Genomic DNA, 13932 nt, shown 5'->3' with positions numbered 1-13932 from the left:
ACCCTGTATATTGACTAATTTATAGAAGATATTATTATTTTAATATTTATTATGTTTTAATGAAATTTTTGAAAGATCAAGTTTGAAAAGGAAAATGCTAATAATACTATGTGTAATTAAGAATATCTAGTTATAAATACTGTGCTTTTTAACAATTTTTAAAAATACTTTGACTAGACCTATCGAACTCTTTGAATATAAAATCAAAGATGAAACTTGATAAAATACTATCTAAATACTATATTTTTTCTATAAAATATAAATATACAATTTATTTGAAAAGACCCGTTTTCAATAAATGTTTTTGTTTAACCTTTCTTAAAAATTAAGTTTTCTAGGCCGAATTTTAGGACTCATCATCTTCGCATTCTGCGTAACTCACTGCCGTTACCGCTTTGCACTAAAAAAATAATCAGTGTTAAATGAAATCAAGTAGTGGAGTAAAAAATATTTGTTTGTACATGAGTACTCATTAATCTAGAAATAGTTACAATAGCCTATAAAATCATAAATTTGAGATACATTAAATCGACCAGATTAACTAATAATACGAATTTCCCAGAATAATCAACTACCTACAATCGCTGCAAATATACTACCTGGAAAAGGAATAATAAAATATAAACGGTCACCGGCTGAACCTTAACCGTAGAACACAACCCCAGACGCAACTGCGCCAACAAACAACTCTCTCAAAGACACGCACGTCGAGTATATACAGCCAGTAACCCTCTGAAACACACAAACGAAGTTCGAAGATGTCTGGAGGCAAATCGGGAAAAGACACCGGCAAAATCAAGGCCAAGGCGGTGTCACGTTCGGCACGTGCAGGCCTTCAGTTCCCGGTCGGCAGAATTCACCGCCACTTGAAGCACCGTACCACCTCGTACGGGCGCGTCGGCTCAACCGCCGCCATCTACGCCGCCGCCATCATGGAGTATCTGACCGCAGAAGTGTTGGAATTGGCCGGCAACGCCAGTAAGGATCTGAAAGTGAAGAGGATCACGCCGCGCCATTTGCAGCTGGCCATCAGAGGGGACGAGGAGTTGGACAGCCTGATTCGCGCCACTATTGCCGGCGGTGGTGTCATCCCCCATATTCACAAGTCCCTCATTGGGAAGAAAGTGGAGAACGGTCACTAATGTTATTAATTATTATCATGTGTATTTGCTGAATTTGATCACTAATGTTACTTATTATTAATTATTATCATGTGTATTTCTGAATTTGTTCACTAATGTTACTTATTATTAATTATTATCATGGAAATTTGCTGAATTTGTCATAAATAAATTAATTAAGGAAGACTATGTTTGTTTACATCTTATGCTGACTCCTGAATCGTCCAGAGTTAACTCACATTCACCCCTCATTGGAAAAAAATGGAGAAAGCTCACTAATGTACTTATTATTAATTATGATCAAGTATATTAGCTAAATTTACTAACTAATGTTACTTATTATTAATTATTTTCATGTGTATTTGCTGATTTCATTCTCGGATCATTCAAAGTTAACTCACATTTACAAGTTCCTCGTTGGAAAGAAAGTAGAGAACACTCACTAATGTTACTTATTATTAATTATTATCATGTGTATTTGCTGATTTTGGCATTCATAAATTAATTAATTAAGAATGACTATGTTTGCTTACATCTTTTACGCTGACTCTCGGAACATCCAGAGTTAACTCGGGGTAAACCCAGGGTTTGTAGTTGGGGTTAATTTGCGAGTGTTTCCAATTTTCGTAGCCCTGTGAAGCGTGCAGTAATTGTTGGACGACCTAAAACAACATATATAATCTATGAATATATAAAGTAGCTGGATGTAATACTTTTGGTGCGAATTTCTGAGTCAATTTGTTGCATAACCAAGAAGGTAATTTTCCTCGAGGATCTGTCTGAGAGATGTACCCCAGAAAGCAGCCCATTTTGGTTGATCTTATCACATATCCAGTTAAATACGAAATTGCCCTTAAAATTAAAGTTCTTAGAGGAAATGTTCCGTATAACAGTTTACATATTATACCTAACGAATCCTTTCTTGGGTGGGTAATCCTTATGTTCAATTGAATGATTCAATATAAGTTTTTCGCTTCCCATGTCCAGCCACGATCTTTGTAACACAAAATCGCGGTTTTTCACAGGCGATGGACAAAATACTAAAAGAACAAATAGCAATTTATTATTGTTTCACTAAATAAATTAATTTTTACGTGAGTAGTATCCTATATCGTTATTAGGATTTAAGTATCCTATTTCTATGGACTGGAGCATATGTTCATCCCAGTCTTTTCTATAATCAGGATCCAGGAGTACGTCGAATAATGTATTCGCATTCACATTTGGGAAGACTGTGTGAATTTTAACCATATTGAAGCTGCAATTCTTCGTTGGTTTGCTCCAAACCTAAATAAAACACTCGTTTTTATTCACTATTGTTACTAAAATTAAATATGTCCATTATATCTAGTCTAATGTATATTTAATCTTTGACTGAGTATTAATTTTCAAATTAAAAGGTTTGCAACAATTGAATTCAAATCGAGTTATTCCAGTTGCCTATATGTGATTGTTGCAACAATTAATAGTGAAAAGTTGGTTGCATAAGTAATAACAGAAAACAACAAAACATCTACAGATGTTCCATAAGCATCGTTGCCAATTGTAATGAATGACGACACGTTTGGGGACATTTCTAAGTTTTAAAAAATTTATATTTTAAAATCACTTAAATATTATACATTGAAAAATTAAAATTAAGTCGTTCACCAAGAACAGCACAATAATGTAAAAGCGGAAAAGCCACAGAAATAAACAAAGGAAAATAAAAATAATTTAAGGGATGAACACACGTGTCACATGGCAACAGTGTAATAAATTCGAGCGTCGTCAAAAACATTGGACGGAAAACACGGCGAAGACGACGTATGGAATAAAAGTGGAAAAACTGACCTTCGTGCCGCCCCCTTTGTCGTATTCCAGTTTCCAGTCGGTGTCGCTGTCGACCAGACTCTTGAGCATGTCGAAGTCGCTATCCTCGGCGATCTTCACCACCCCCGGTTCCATGTTTTGCTGAAAAAAACCAGCCGCAACGTCAGAAACACATCGTGTGAGTGAAATCCACTGATTTTTCTCTAAATATTCCGCGGACTGGGTTAAGGTAACGTCGCGTACACCGAAACGGAACGGCGCACAGTTTAGAACGGGGTGGTTTCGTTACAGGGGTCGGTCCGAATTAAAACGGGCATTTTTTAGCGATTATTCGGCGAAAATCCAGACTGACATGTGGCGAAACGGTAGCACGATTTTACACGCACACATGCGCCAAAACGCTTATGCATATTTAACTTTCTAGCGAAATATTTTGTATTGCAATAAAATTTTTAAACAATCAAATTTCGAAATATGTAAACAATTATTCGGTCATCGTTTAGCTAATGAAATGTTCCGCATTAGCACATATTCGGACCTAGTATTTGCAATGGAATATTTTTGGAATTTGATAAAAATAAATTCAAATTAAATCGATGAAAAATTCTTGCCAAATTACTGACACTAATTAACTACTCAAGCTATCAAAAGAATTCGCCGTTTATCAACAATTTGGTGCAACTAAACACTGGATTTTATTGTTTAAATAATAATAATAAAACTTTGTTTAGTTTACTTATATGATAAACTTTTATGACTAAACTTAAGTAATATTTTATGAAAGTAACACTATTTTCGATTATCAACTGTCAAGTTATGAGTTTTATTTGTTGATAGTTGAAACTGGAAACAAGATAATGAAAATTATAAATTTTAATGGGAATCTAAAAAAATTATAATTTCTGAGAATTGTTTTTAAAACATTTAGGTAAGCTTAACAAAATTAAGCAATTTGGACTTAAAAATAGTTCTCTACTCTTGTTTATTTTATTTTAAAACTAGATGTTTTGACCTCAGATCATCGTCAGGGGCTACGACTTAAGGGTTTTATAATAAAATAGATCAACAGCAGTGTGTATTCGGAGTTAGAAATACCTTTTCTAACTCCGAATACACACACTACTCCTTATGTGGATGACACAATTCAAAAAATAAGCCAAACCATCAAGATAAAACTTACAATTTTCGAGGGCAAATTGTGTCTGAACCAAAAGCGGAGACTGGAAAACGAAGCGAACTTCACCTCACATAATAATTCGGTGTGTGCGGCAGTTTCGAGCCCGTATGAGTGTTTTATCGCACCGAGATAAGATTCTTTTCGACTACAACGTACGAAACAGCCGCACATTCAGTACTGATATATCTATTCATGTCTGGTGTTCGTACGGTGTTCGAATTCGACTCTAATCTGTTACATATATGTAAGTCGTCCGGTAATTTATTTGTTTACCTGTTTTTATCAATTTGTCGTTTACTTACCTTTGCGACATGGCTGTAGCCTTTTCGTTTCGGCGTGCGGTGCATTTGCGACTGGTTTTTCATACTGTCACGATTTTTCACATTGTCAATGCCAAAAACATTTCAAAAGTAACGTAAGAATGGTATAAGTGATATAAAATTCTTAATTGTGTTGTAGGTTTCTTGTCCACCAGACAGTTTATTTAAAACATTGTGTAATTAATATAACAAGATATCAAGTAAAACAATCAGTTCTAAAAATATCCACATGAATTCAAAAATAGAACAAATAAAAATGTGGTTGCAATATTTTATAGTTAGGTTTATTATATTAAAATTTGATCAACCATTTTCAATTTGTTATATATTATCGAATCGGAGATAAAATTAATTAAAATTTACTTACTTGTTTGTCTTCTTTTGATATATTAAGCAAGTATCATTTTGCAACAAATACAAACAAGTAAATTGTTGTTGATTTTATTTGCGACCATTCCTAGTATATTGCTTATTATGTATCAATAATTAAATATACTCCCGAGATAAAACTGATGCTAACTGATAAACTTGAATCGGCACTTATCTGGGATTTATTGTATTTGTTCATCTGTTTCAGGTGGAAAATTTATTATAAATAATAGCAACGATCTGAAAAATATAACTGAAAATCTGCCTGGAGTGTTTTAATTGACACGAAGGTCAATTGTGGGGTCAATTCTAGTTGATCTCCAATTTCAAAATCACGATAAACAAATTACTAAACAAATTACCAAGAAAAATATTCAGTCACAAACAAATCAAGATGTGCTCGACTCTCGACGAGAAAATCAAGGAATGGTTGTCGTGGGACAAGAACCCGACCACCAAGTCTTACATCGAAAGCCTGTCGAAGCAGGATAAACGGGACGTGCTGTCCGACCTTCTCCTAAAGCGGCTGTCCTTCGGAACGGCTGGACTGAGGGGTAAAATGGGCGCCGGCTATTCCGCCATGAACGACCTGGTCATCATTCAAACCGGACAAGGATTGTTGGCTTACTTGGAGGAAAACGAAAAGACACTGTTGGAAAACAACGGTGTGGTTGTTGGATACGATGGAAGACACAACAGCAGAAGGTACAAGAATGGGACGTTTAGAAAGGTGGTTTGATATTGCGTGGGTTTTAGATGGGCTGAATTGACTGCCACGATATTCATTAACAAAGGTTACAAGGTTAGATTGTTCAGCAAAGTTAATCCCACTCCGTTGGTCGCTTTCGCTACTAAAATGTACAGTTGTGCCATTGGTGTTATGGTTACTGCTTCTCACAATCCAAAAGAAGACAACGGCTACAAAGTAGATGATTATTAAAGTTTGCGAAGTACTTTATTTATCAACAATTTTTTAGGTGTATTGTTCTCTTGGTACCCAAATAATTTCACCAACAGATAAACAAATCCAATCGTCAATTTTGAAAAATCTCCCACCTTTGGATTCATCTTGGGACACTTCTATTGTAAAGGATAATCCCTTATGCATTGATCCTTTAGAAGAAGTGTTCTCTAGTTATCTATGCAAGTTACAAGGCATCATCCTGCCTGAATACTTGGAAAACAACAAAAAACTTAACAAACTGTTTACATATACTGCAATGCATGGTGTTGGTTATTACTACGTGGATAAAGTATTTGAAAAAATTGGCATTAGAATCATTCCTGTATCCGAACAAAAGGATCCGAATCCTGATTTTCCAACAGTCAAATTTCCTAATCCAGAGGAAGGTAAGAGTGCTCTGGATCTTTCAATTAAAACGGCGAATGAAAACAATAGTACTATAATACTGGCCAACGATCCAGACGCTGATCGATTTGCTGCGGCTGAAAAGAATCCAAAGTACAATTTTTTAATAGTAGATTATTTTTTATAATTGATTAATTGTTTTATTTTAGAACCGGTGAATGGAAAGTGTTTACAGGGAACGAATTGGGAGCACTTTTAGGTTGGTGGCTCTTACACTGTTACAAAAGAAAGAACCCTGGTCCATTGAAAGATATTTACATGATTTCCAGCACTGTTAGTTCCATGATTTTGAAATCGATGAGTCGGATTGAAGGTTTTAACTTTGTTGAAACACTTACTGGCTTCAAGTGGATGGGTAAAGAAAAGAAAAATATTAAAGTTCAGTTGCAACAAAATATCTGTTTTTTTTTTTTTTTTTCAGGAAATAAAGCATTTGAGTTGATGAACGAGAACAAACAAGTCTTGTTCGCTTTTGAAGAGTCCATTGGTTACATGTGTGATCAAACAGTCTTGGACAAAGATGGTGTTTCGGCTGCATTCCATTTTGCAACGTTAGCGTCGTTCTTATATAGTAACAACCAAACGCTTGCTGACAAACTTTCCGAAATTTACTCTCAGTATGGACAACATCTATCATCTCAGTCGTATTATTTGTGTTACGATCCTGATGTTATTAACTCTATATTTACTAAAATTCGCAATTTTACTAACAATAATCAAGTACTAATTTCAATTATTTAAAAAAATGTTTATTAATTTTATAATTATTTTAGTACCCTACTGGAATCCTTAATAATAAATATAAAATTACTGGCGTAAGGGACTTAACAACTGGTTATGATAGCAATCAACCAGATGGAAAAGCTATTTTGCCCGTTGATAAAAAAAGTCATATGATCACATTCAACTTCGAAAACGGATTAGTTTGTACCTTAAGGACAAGTGGAACTGAACCCAAGATCAAATATTATACCGAACTTTGTGCAAGTCCTGACATAAAGTAATTAACCCTAAGTTCAATAAATAAATTTGTATATTATTTATTTATTTTTAGGGACGTTGAAGGAGTTAAAAACACGTTATGCGAAATGGTGGCTGCAATCTGTAACGAATTTCTGCAGCCGGAACTGAATAAACTCATTCCGAAAGCTGATTAATTATCTTGTATTTAATGTAACTTATGAAATGAATTTTTGTTATTTTTGATTCAGCTATTTTATTTTCCTTGCTTTAAATAAAACTAAATGGCCAGGTTTGTATGAATTTATTCCACTATTACTAGAAAAACAAAACCAATATAAAAATAACTATAATATAATATAATAGAAATAAAACTCGAATCATCATGATTTTGATTATTGGTTTACATTACCAACAAGTTGTTTTGATCTGTCTATCTTATTTTGTCTACACCAATTAAAACAAGGTAGCTACGTGTGTATGAGTTTATTATACTATCACCAAAAAACAAAAACAATATAAAAATATATAGACATACACATTTACAAAAATGTAAATAAAACCCAAACCATTATGGTTTTTATAATATCAGTTCACACTAGCAACAAGTTTGAACTTCTGTATTTTGCCTGAGGCGGTTTTAGGAAATGATTCAACTATTGTTAATTTTGAAGGTATTTTGAAATGAGCTATGTTCCCTTTACAAAAATTCTTGATGTCCTCGATGGTCAAATTAGAACCTTCCTTTACCCTAACACATGCACAAACTTCTTCTCCTAATCTTTCGTGAGGAATTCCAATCACCTAAGCAAACAAATTTTGTAGCTCACAAACTTTCCGTAATTTAAATAATACTTACGTGAGTTTCCAAAATTTCGGGGTGTGTGTTGAGATAGTCTTCGATTTCTTTAGGGAAAATATTTTCGCCCCCTCTTATGATCATCTCTTTCAGTCGTCCCACAACTCTTCCATAACCATCTTCTTCCATCACAAACTGATCTCTGCAATTTAATTAATGAGTGAAAATGTGGTATTGATTGTTTTCATCAGGGTTGTTTTTTCAATAAGTTTGTAACTAGGGATCCACGTGTATCTCCCCTTTTGTACCGGGCATAGGAAACACTAACGACATAAAATTTATTACTTTTGGATTGTTGAAAGTAAAGTTTCCGTTGACCTATTTACTATTTTGCAGGCAAGAAAAAGTTTTATAAGAAGAATTTTGTATGTCATTTATACATAACTAATAAATTTTAAATACCTAACTTACCCTGTTTTTAACCATCTATCACTTCCAATAGTTTCCTTGGTTTTCTCCTCATCGTTCCAATATCCGAGCATGATGCTGTACGCTCTCACTAATAGTTCTCCAGGCGTTCCCCTAGGTACAATGTTTCCGTTTTCGTCGACAACTTTAGCTTCAGTATGCTCTTGGACGTATCCAACAGTAGAAGTCGATTTGTACTCATCATCATTCTCTAAAGATTGGAAAACAACTGCTGTTGTTTCGGATAAACCAAACACAGACTGAAAACGATAGAAGTATGAGAATATTATAAATAAATGAAATAAAATAGTTCATACTTTGACTTTTTTAACGTTCAAATGTTTCTTCATCTGTCTGAAAAGATGGGGAGAACAAGAAGCTCCTCCAGACACGGCAAAATCTGGATTGATGTCTTCTTTTCTAGCGATTTGTCTGTTTACAAGGTCCACATACATTGTTGGTGTTCCGTGAATCACACTGCATCTATAAACAACTGTTTACTAAAATGTTACGAACGAAAGCGATAGTAATACTTCTCATTTTTGATCGCGTCCAAAGATTTGTCCGGATTGTAACCGTCTGTAGGGAGTACTAAAGTTGCTCCGTGGTTTAACGCTGCTGAAATTGTTATGCTGGTTCCAAATGCATGAAATAATGGTACTTGAACACAAATTTTGTGCTGTTTTTTATTTAATTCATTCCTTTTTCCTATGTAATATCCGTTGTTTGCCAGGTTGAAGTGACTTACTACTGCTGCTTTTGGACTGCCTGTTGTTCCCTATTAACAATTTAGATAAATGTTTCTTTTGAAATACAGATTCAAGTATAAAATACTTACTGATGTAAACTGTACGTTGAATGGAGCATCAACGTTTATTTTATTTTGGAAATTCCTAATCTCACTTAGAGTATTTTCGTTTGACAAGTCCAAAATGCCATCAAAATTAAAAGCACCACTAAAATAAAAAAAATATAATTAAAGTTATCTTTATATTATTCGAAAAAATTACCTTAGCTTTTCATTAGAAATTGTAATAATATTTTTCAAACTAGGAACAAATTCATTTTTTAATTTCCCAGGTTCAGAGGTGGAAATTTCAGGTGCGATGTGATTCAATAGTTCGTAATAATCCTGAGATTTGAAGGTATGTGCAGCAATTACAGCTTTGCATCCCACTTTATTAATACAGTACTCCATTTCTTTCGCCTGAAACGCTGGATTTACCCCCACCTGCAATTATTGAATTTAATAATCGACTCGTAAAGGTACGATCCAATACTCACGGTTACTAAACCGGCTCTGGCGCAAGCCATGAACGAAATGTACCACTCGACGCAATTAGGAGCCCAAATGGCTACTCGATCTCCATAATTCAGGCCGATTCTCCTCAGTCCTGCGGCAAATCGGTCCGACTCTTCGTATAGTTGTTTGAAAGTGAGTCTTTTATTTTGATGGCAAGAAATTAAACCCAGGGTTGAGCCATTTTTTTGGGCTGTTTCTTCCAGAAGTTGGCCCATTGTAATGGGTCTTAACGGTTCGGTTCCTACATTGTGGACGTAGCTCAGTTTACTGTTGCGTCGTTTCGCTCTGTAATAAGAATAGTTTTGTTTTCCATTAAAGTATTAGATCATTTTGATTGTTTAAATGTTATTAAGATAATGGAATTATCAGGATGTGAATAATTCTATCCAAGCTCCAATATAATCAAAATAAGTATGGTTATAGTTGTACATATTGGTTCAAGGATGAATTTTGCGTGATAAAAAAAATCAAGAACTATTTATTATTAAGTTAAATGAATAAAAATAGACAACAGAAATTATGATTTATACAATGATAAAATATGTATATTTAGAGATTTTTCAACAACAGAATTAAACCTTTTATCTTTGTTTTATTAAATAAAACATTGTAAATCATGTTTGTCATTAACCAATAAAATATTTTCAATTAACGAATTGTAATAGAGCAATTCAGGGATGGCACTATATGATTAACAACAAGTGCATTATTGATTGAGTAAATAAAATTGTACACATCAACATTTTGTTAGATTAATGTGATAAATATAGAATTGCATACATTTAAATAAGGACCTTTCTTGGAGGTCTTCAACCTCTCTAAATTTATAAGCTCTTATCAATTAATTTATATAACTGTATATACTTGAGTAGTACTTTTTTAATGGTTCATTACTTCATAATAAACACTATAATAGTTTAATGTTTATAAACACATACAGGTTTGTGTATGTGTGTGTGCCAAGGTGAAAACCAAGGCATAAAAACATGCGTATGTATAAATAAATGAACACAACAACTTACATTTTAATAGCGCCTTTAGACACAACAAGTATCTTGTCCCTCTTAAGCATCGTTACTAGACGTAGGCAAAGACTGGAATGCCACTGGATCAACCGACAAGTTCTACTCACATTGTGAACATCATCAGATAACTTCCATTATATAAAGATTTGTGTTGTGAAAAGTAATTTTGTGAGTGGGGGACTGTTATTATTTATTTTAAGTGATTGGCAACTTTGCTGCTTGATATGAAAAACTTGTTAGTTGATAATGCATTTATTTTATCACGTTACATTTTTTCGTTAATTCCTTTTATTTATGTTATTAAAAATATATCGGAATTTTTTCAATAGATATCTAATTAAAAGTTCAATGATTTCAGTTTTTATTTTATAGAAATTAATTGCAGATAAGTTAATAAATAATCTTAAAAAGGGATATAAATATTATTTTTGTCCCTTCACGTTATACAAAATTTGTTTAACTAATTTGAATTTTTGAATTTTACCAGATGCAGTTCTCGGAAAACTATCCATAATAAATAATTTTGAAGGAATTTTAAAATGGGCAATGTTGCCTCTGCAATATTTTTGTATTGTTGCTAAATCAATATGTGAACTTTCCTTAACTCTGATACAAGCACAAACTTCTTCACCGAGTCTTTCATGAGTAAGACCAATAACCTGAAAGTGTTATTTCAAAATTAAATTAAATTAATCATTAAATAAATAAATAACATACCTGTGTTTCTAAAATTTCTAGATGAGTGTTGAGATAATCCTCTATTTCCTTAGGGAAAATATTTTCACCACCTCTTATAATCATCTCTTTTAGACGTCCCACAATTTTTCCATAACCGTTTTCTTCCATCACAAACTGATCTCTATAACCAACAAATATAATTGTTTTTTTCTTTATAAGAGACCATAAAAATTTACCCAGTACGGAGCCATCCATCACTTGTCTTTTTGTCATCGCCCCAATATCCCATCATGTTGCTATAACTTTTGACAAGTAGCTCCCCAGGAATTCCCTTTGGTACAATTCGTCCATTTTCGTTCACCACTTTCGCTTCCATGTGGTCTTGAATATAACCAACTGTTGAGGTTGATTGATATTCGTCTTCGTTTTCCAAGGACTGAAAAACACCTCCAGTTGTTTTGGTCATACCATACACAGAGTAATGAAGAAACGTTAGTACATTATATATTTTATATTACTGTTGTGTACCTTAACTATTTTAATGTTTAAGTACTGCTGCATTTGTTGAAAAAGATGTGGTGAACATGAAGCGCCTGCAGAAACAGCAATTTCCGGATTTATCACCTCTTTTCGTTCCTTTTGTCTTTGTACCAAATCCACGTACATTGTGGGTGTTCCGTGAATGACACTACATCTAAAAATTACTGTCTAGAAAGTAACTACCAATAAAAATAATGATTTTACTTTTCATTTTTGATCGCGTCCAAAGATTTATCAGGGTTGTAACCATCTGTTAGGAGTACTAAAGTCGTTCCGTTATTTAAAGCCGCTGAAATAGTTACTGCAGTTCCAATTGCATGAAAAAATGGTACTTGAACACATATTTTGTGTTGTTTTTTGTCTAATTCGTTTCTTTTCCCTCCAAAATATCCATTGTTTAATAAATTAAAGTGATTTATTACTGCTGCTTTTGGTTGTCCTGTTGTTCCCTGTTTTTCATTTTTAAATAGAAGAAATTGTTCTGCTTTCTAAATACTTACAGAAGTAAATTGTATATTCAATGGTGCCTTTATGTAAATCTTATTTTGGAAATCTGTGATTTCACTCAAAATATTTTTGTTTGACAAATCCATAATGCCATCATAATTAAAACAACCCCTAAAATGTATAAAACTGGAGGCCCAACATTAAAACTTTTAAAAAATTACCTTAATTTTTTTTTCAGAAATTGTTATAATACTTCTCAAATTAGGAACAGAATCATTTTTTAATTTTCCAGGTTCAGAAGTGGATATTTCAGGTGCTATGCGATTCAATAGTTCGTAATAATTCTGAGACTTGAACGTGTGTGCAGTAATAACAGCTTTGCATGATACTTTGCCGATACAATACTCCATCTCTTTCACCTGAAAGGCGGGATTTACTCCCACCTGAAATTATTAACAATAACCATCCACATCTGAAGATACAATCCCGAACTCACAGTTATTAATCCAGCTCTAGCAGAAGCCATAAACGAAATGTACCACTCGATGCAATTAGGTGCCCAAATGGCAACTCTATCTCCATAATTCAAGCCGATTCTTCTCAATCCTGCTGCGAATCTATCCGACTCTTCATATAGTTGTGTAAAAGTAAGTCGTTTATTTTGATGGCCCGAAATTAGACCAAGAGTTTCGCCGTGTTTGTCAGCAGTCTCTTGTAGAAGTTGACCCATTGTTTTGTTCTTCAGAGGTTCACTTCCTGCTAAGTGGATGTAGCTTAGACTGTTCTCTCCATGTTTAGCTCTTAACGATTTAAACCATAAATAATTATTATTATTATTAATAATAATAATAATAATAATAATAATAATAATAATAATAATAATAATAATAATAATAATAATAATAATAAAAATAATAATAATAATAATAATACTTACAATTTCATCCACATGAATAATTTATTTGTTAACATGTTTTAAATACAGTTCAAGTACTGAAGACAAAATAAACTTGAACATTAATTGTTTGTAAACAGTATTTATACAGTCTCTTTATCAGATAATTAATGACAATTCTTAATGATTTTTTACCACTTATATGATTAAATTGTTAAGGACTCTACTTGTATAAGCAATAAATAATTAAATATAAAATTTAGTGAGGGAAAAATATATTTATTGTTGTTGTCCTTAGAATTTTTGATAGAATCAACTTAAATTCCTTCTTGTTCACGCACTTTAACATGGTGATAAGGTTAATTTTGACAAACAAAAATTAACAACATTACAACATATTTAATTAGTAAACATTATTTATTTACCAAAGTGTGAAAACATTAATAAACATGACAAATCAATAATATTGCCAAATAATAACTTACATTTGGGGGAGTATTTTGTCATTTCACATAACGATATTTTGATGAAGTTAAATCACCATGCCAAAAATAAAATTATGTGTAATTCCCTTATATTACACAAAGTGTCCCAACTATTAATTTGTAACAGGAATATGAGAAAATCGCGAAGGAATAAATAACCCATT

The 13932-nt window shown here is 32.9% G+C and overlaps 5 protein-coding genes across 8 annotated transcripts; 2 read left to right on the top strand and 3 right to left on the bottom strand.

Moving 5' to 3' along the window:
* Positions 1-225: 225 nt before the first annotated feature.
* On the bottom strand, positions 226-4570 carry LOC109593925 (START domain-containing protein 10). 2 transcript variants are annotated; one of them, XM_020009056.2, is made up of 7 exons: positions 4413-4570; positions 2955-3074; positions 2216-2408; positions 2029-2161; positions 1835-1973; positions 1655-1783; positions 226-400 (listed from the first exon to the last, which is right to left on the bottom strand). In XM_020009056.2, the coding sequence occupies exons 1-7, from the start codon at positions 4473-4475 to the stop codon at positions 347-349; spliced, it is 831 nt and encodes a 276-aa protein (XP_019864615.2). In that variant the 5' UTR covers positions 4476-4570; the 3' UTR covers positions 226-346. The 2 variants fall into 2 exon arrangements, with proteins under 2 accessions (XP_019864615.2, XP_019864616.2); XM_020009057.2 differs by lacking the exon at positions 4413-4570 and adding an exon at positions 4114-4296.
* Positions 586-1255, top strand: LOC109593928 (histone H2A.V). The gene has a single exon (XM_020009061.2). It carries the CDS (start codon positions 759-761, stop codon positions 1140-1142), a length of 384 nt encoding a protein of 127 aa, XP_019864620.1. The 5' UTR covers positions 586-758; the 3' UTR covers positions 1143-1255.
* On the top strand, positions 2981-7374 carry LOC109593922 (phosphopentomutase). 3 transcript variants are annotated; one of them, XM_020009054.2, is made up of 8 exons: positions 2981-3111; positions 5008-5504; positions 5556-5724; positions 5777-6261; positions 6318-6523; positions 6590-6888; positions 6942-7168; positions 7223-7374. In XM_020009054.2, exons 2-8 carry the CDS (start codon positions 5194-5196, stop codon positions 7323-7325), a joined length of 1800 nt encoding a protein of 599 aa, XP_019864613.2. In that variant the 5' UTR covers positions 2981-3111; positions 5008-5193; the 3' UTR covers positions 7326-7374. The 3 variants fall into 3 exon arrangements, with proteins under 3 accessions (XP_019864613.2, XP_049823241.1, XP_049823240.1); XM_049967284.1 differs by lacking the exon at positions 2981-3111 and adding an exon at positions 3146-3162; XM_049967283.1 differs by lacking the exon at positions 2981-3111 and adding an exon at positions 4275-4354.
* A 225-nt stretch (positions 7375-7599) lies between these two features.
* On the bottom strand, positions 7600-11111 carry LOC109593924 (medium-chain acyl-CoA ligase ACSF2, mitochondrial-like). The gene is made up of 9 exons (XM_020009055.2): positions 10721-11111; positions 9680-9983; positions 9406-9626; positions 9234-9351; positions 8929-9173; positions 8713-8878; positions 8399-8655; positions 7988-8129; positions 7600-7932 (listed from the first exon to the last, which is right to left on the bottom strand). Exons 1-9 carry the CDS (start codon positions 10768-10770, stop codon positions 7717-7719), a joined length of 1719 nt encoding a protein of 572 aa, XP_019864614.1. The 5' UTR covers positions 10771-11111; the 3' UTR covers positions 7600-7716.
* Positions 11112-11145: 34 nt separating this feature from the next.
* LOC109593885 (medium-chain acyl-CoA ligase ACSF2, mitochondrial-like) lies at positions 11146-13118 on the bottom strand. The gene is made up of 9 exons (XM_049967931.1): positions 12885-13118; positions 12778-12831; positions 12610-12620; positions 12442-12559; positions 12146-12390; positions 11930-12095; positions 11638-11879; positions 11441-11582; positions 11146-11382 (listed from the first exon to the last, which is right to left on the bottom strand). The coding sequence occupies exons 1-9, from the start codon at positions 13116-13118 to the stop codon at positions 11146-11148; spliced, it is 1449 nt and encodes a 482-aa protein (XP_049823888.1).
* Positions 13119-13932: the final 814 nt, after the last annotated feature.

This window comes from Aethina tumida, chromosome 5 (genome assembly GCF_024364675.1).
Source record: "Aethina tumida isolate Nest 87 chromosome 5, icAetTumi1.1, whole genome shotgun sequence".
NCBI classification, from domain to species: domain Eukaryota; kingdom Metazoa; phylum Arthropoda; class Insecta; order Coleoptera; family Nitidulidae; genus Aethina; species Aethina tumida.
Note: the sequence above shows the minus strand (reverse complement) of the source record. Positions and strands in the feature narration are given on the sequence as shown.

Bases quoted from the DNA above. Each gene is read 5' to 3' on its own strand.
- LOC109593928 (XM_020009061.2), top strand. From the start codon at position 759: ATGTCTGGAGGCAAATCGGGAAAAGACACCGGCAAAATCAAGGCCAAG.
- LOC109593925 (XM_020009057.2), bottom strand. From the start codon at position 4,281: ATGTGCGGCTGTTTCGTACGTTGTAGTCGAAAAGAATCTTATCTCGGT. The intron at 2,409-2,954 runs GTCAGTTTTTCC...TGTTTTATTTAG, and splicing joins ACAAAGGGGGCGGCACGAAG to GTTTGGAGCAAACCAACGAA. The intron at 1,784-1,834 runs GTATTACATCCA...ATGTTGTTTTAG, and splicing joins CTCAGAAATTCGCACCAAAA to GTCGTCCAACAATTACTGCA.
- LOC109593922 (XM_020009054.2), top strand. From the start codon at position 5,194: ATGTGCTCGACTCTCGACGAGAAAATCAAGGAATGGTTGTCGTGGGAC. The intron at 6,524-6,589 runs GTAAAGAAAAGA...TTTTTTTTTCAG, and splicing joins TACTGGCTTCAAGTGGATGG to GAAATAAAGCATTTGAGTTG. The intron at 7,169-7,222 runs GTAATTAACCCT...ATTTATTTTTAG, and splicing joins TGTGCAAGTCCTGACATAAA to GGACGTTGAAGGAGTTAAAA.
- LOC109593924 (XM_020009055.2), bottom strand. From the start codon at position 10,770: ATGCTTAAGAGGGACAAGATACTTGTTGTGTCTAAAGGCGCTATTAAA. The intron at 9,352-9,405 runs GTAATTTTTTCG...TTTTTATTTTAG, and splicing joins ATTTCTAATGAAAAGCTAAG to TGGTGCTTTTAATTTTGATG. The intron at 8,879-8,928 runs GTATTACTATCG...AGTTGTTTATAG, and splicing joins GACGCGATCAAAAATGAGAA to ATGCAGTGTGATTCACGGAA.
- LOC109593885 (XM_049967931.1), bottom strand. From the start codon at position 13,118: ATGGGTCAACTTCTACAAGAGACTGCTGACAAACACGGCGAAACTCTT. The intron at 12,391-12,441 runs GTAAGTATTTAG...AATGAAAAACAG, and splicing joins TGAATATACAATTTACTTCT to GGAACAACAGGACAACCAAA. The intron at 11,583-11,637 runs GTAAATTTTTAT...TGTTGGTTATAG, and splicing joins GATGGATGGCTCCGTACTGG to AGATCAGTTTGTGATGGAAG.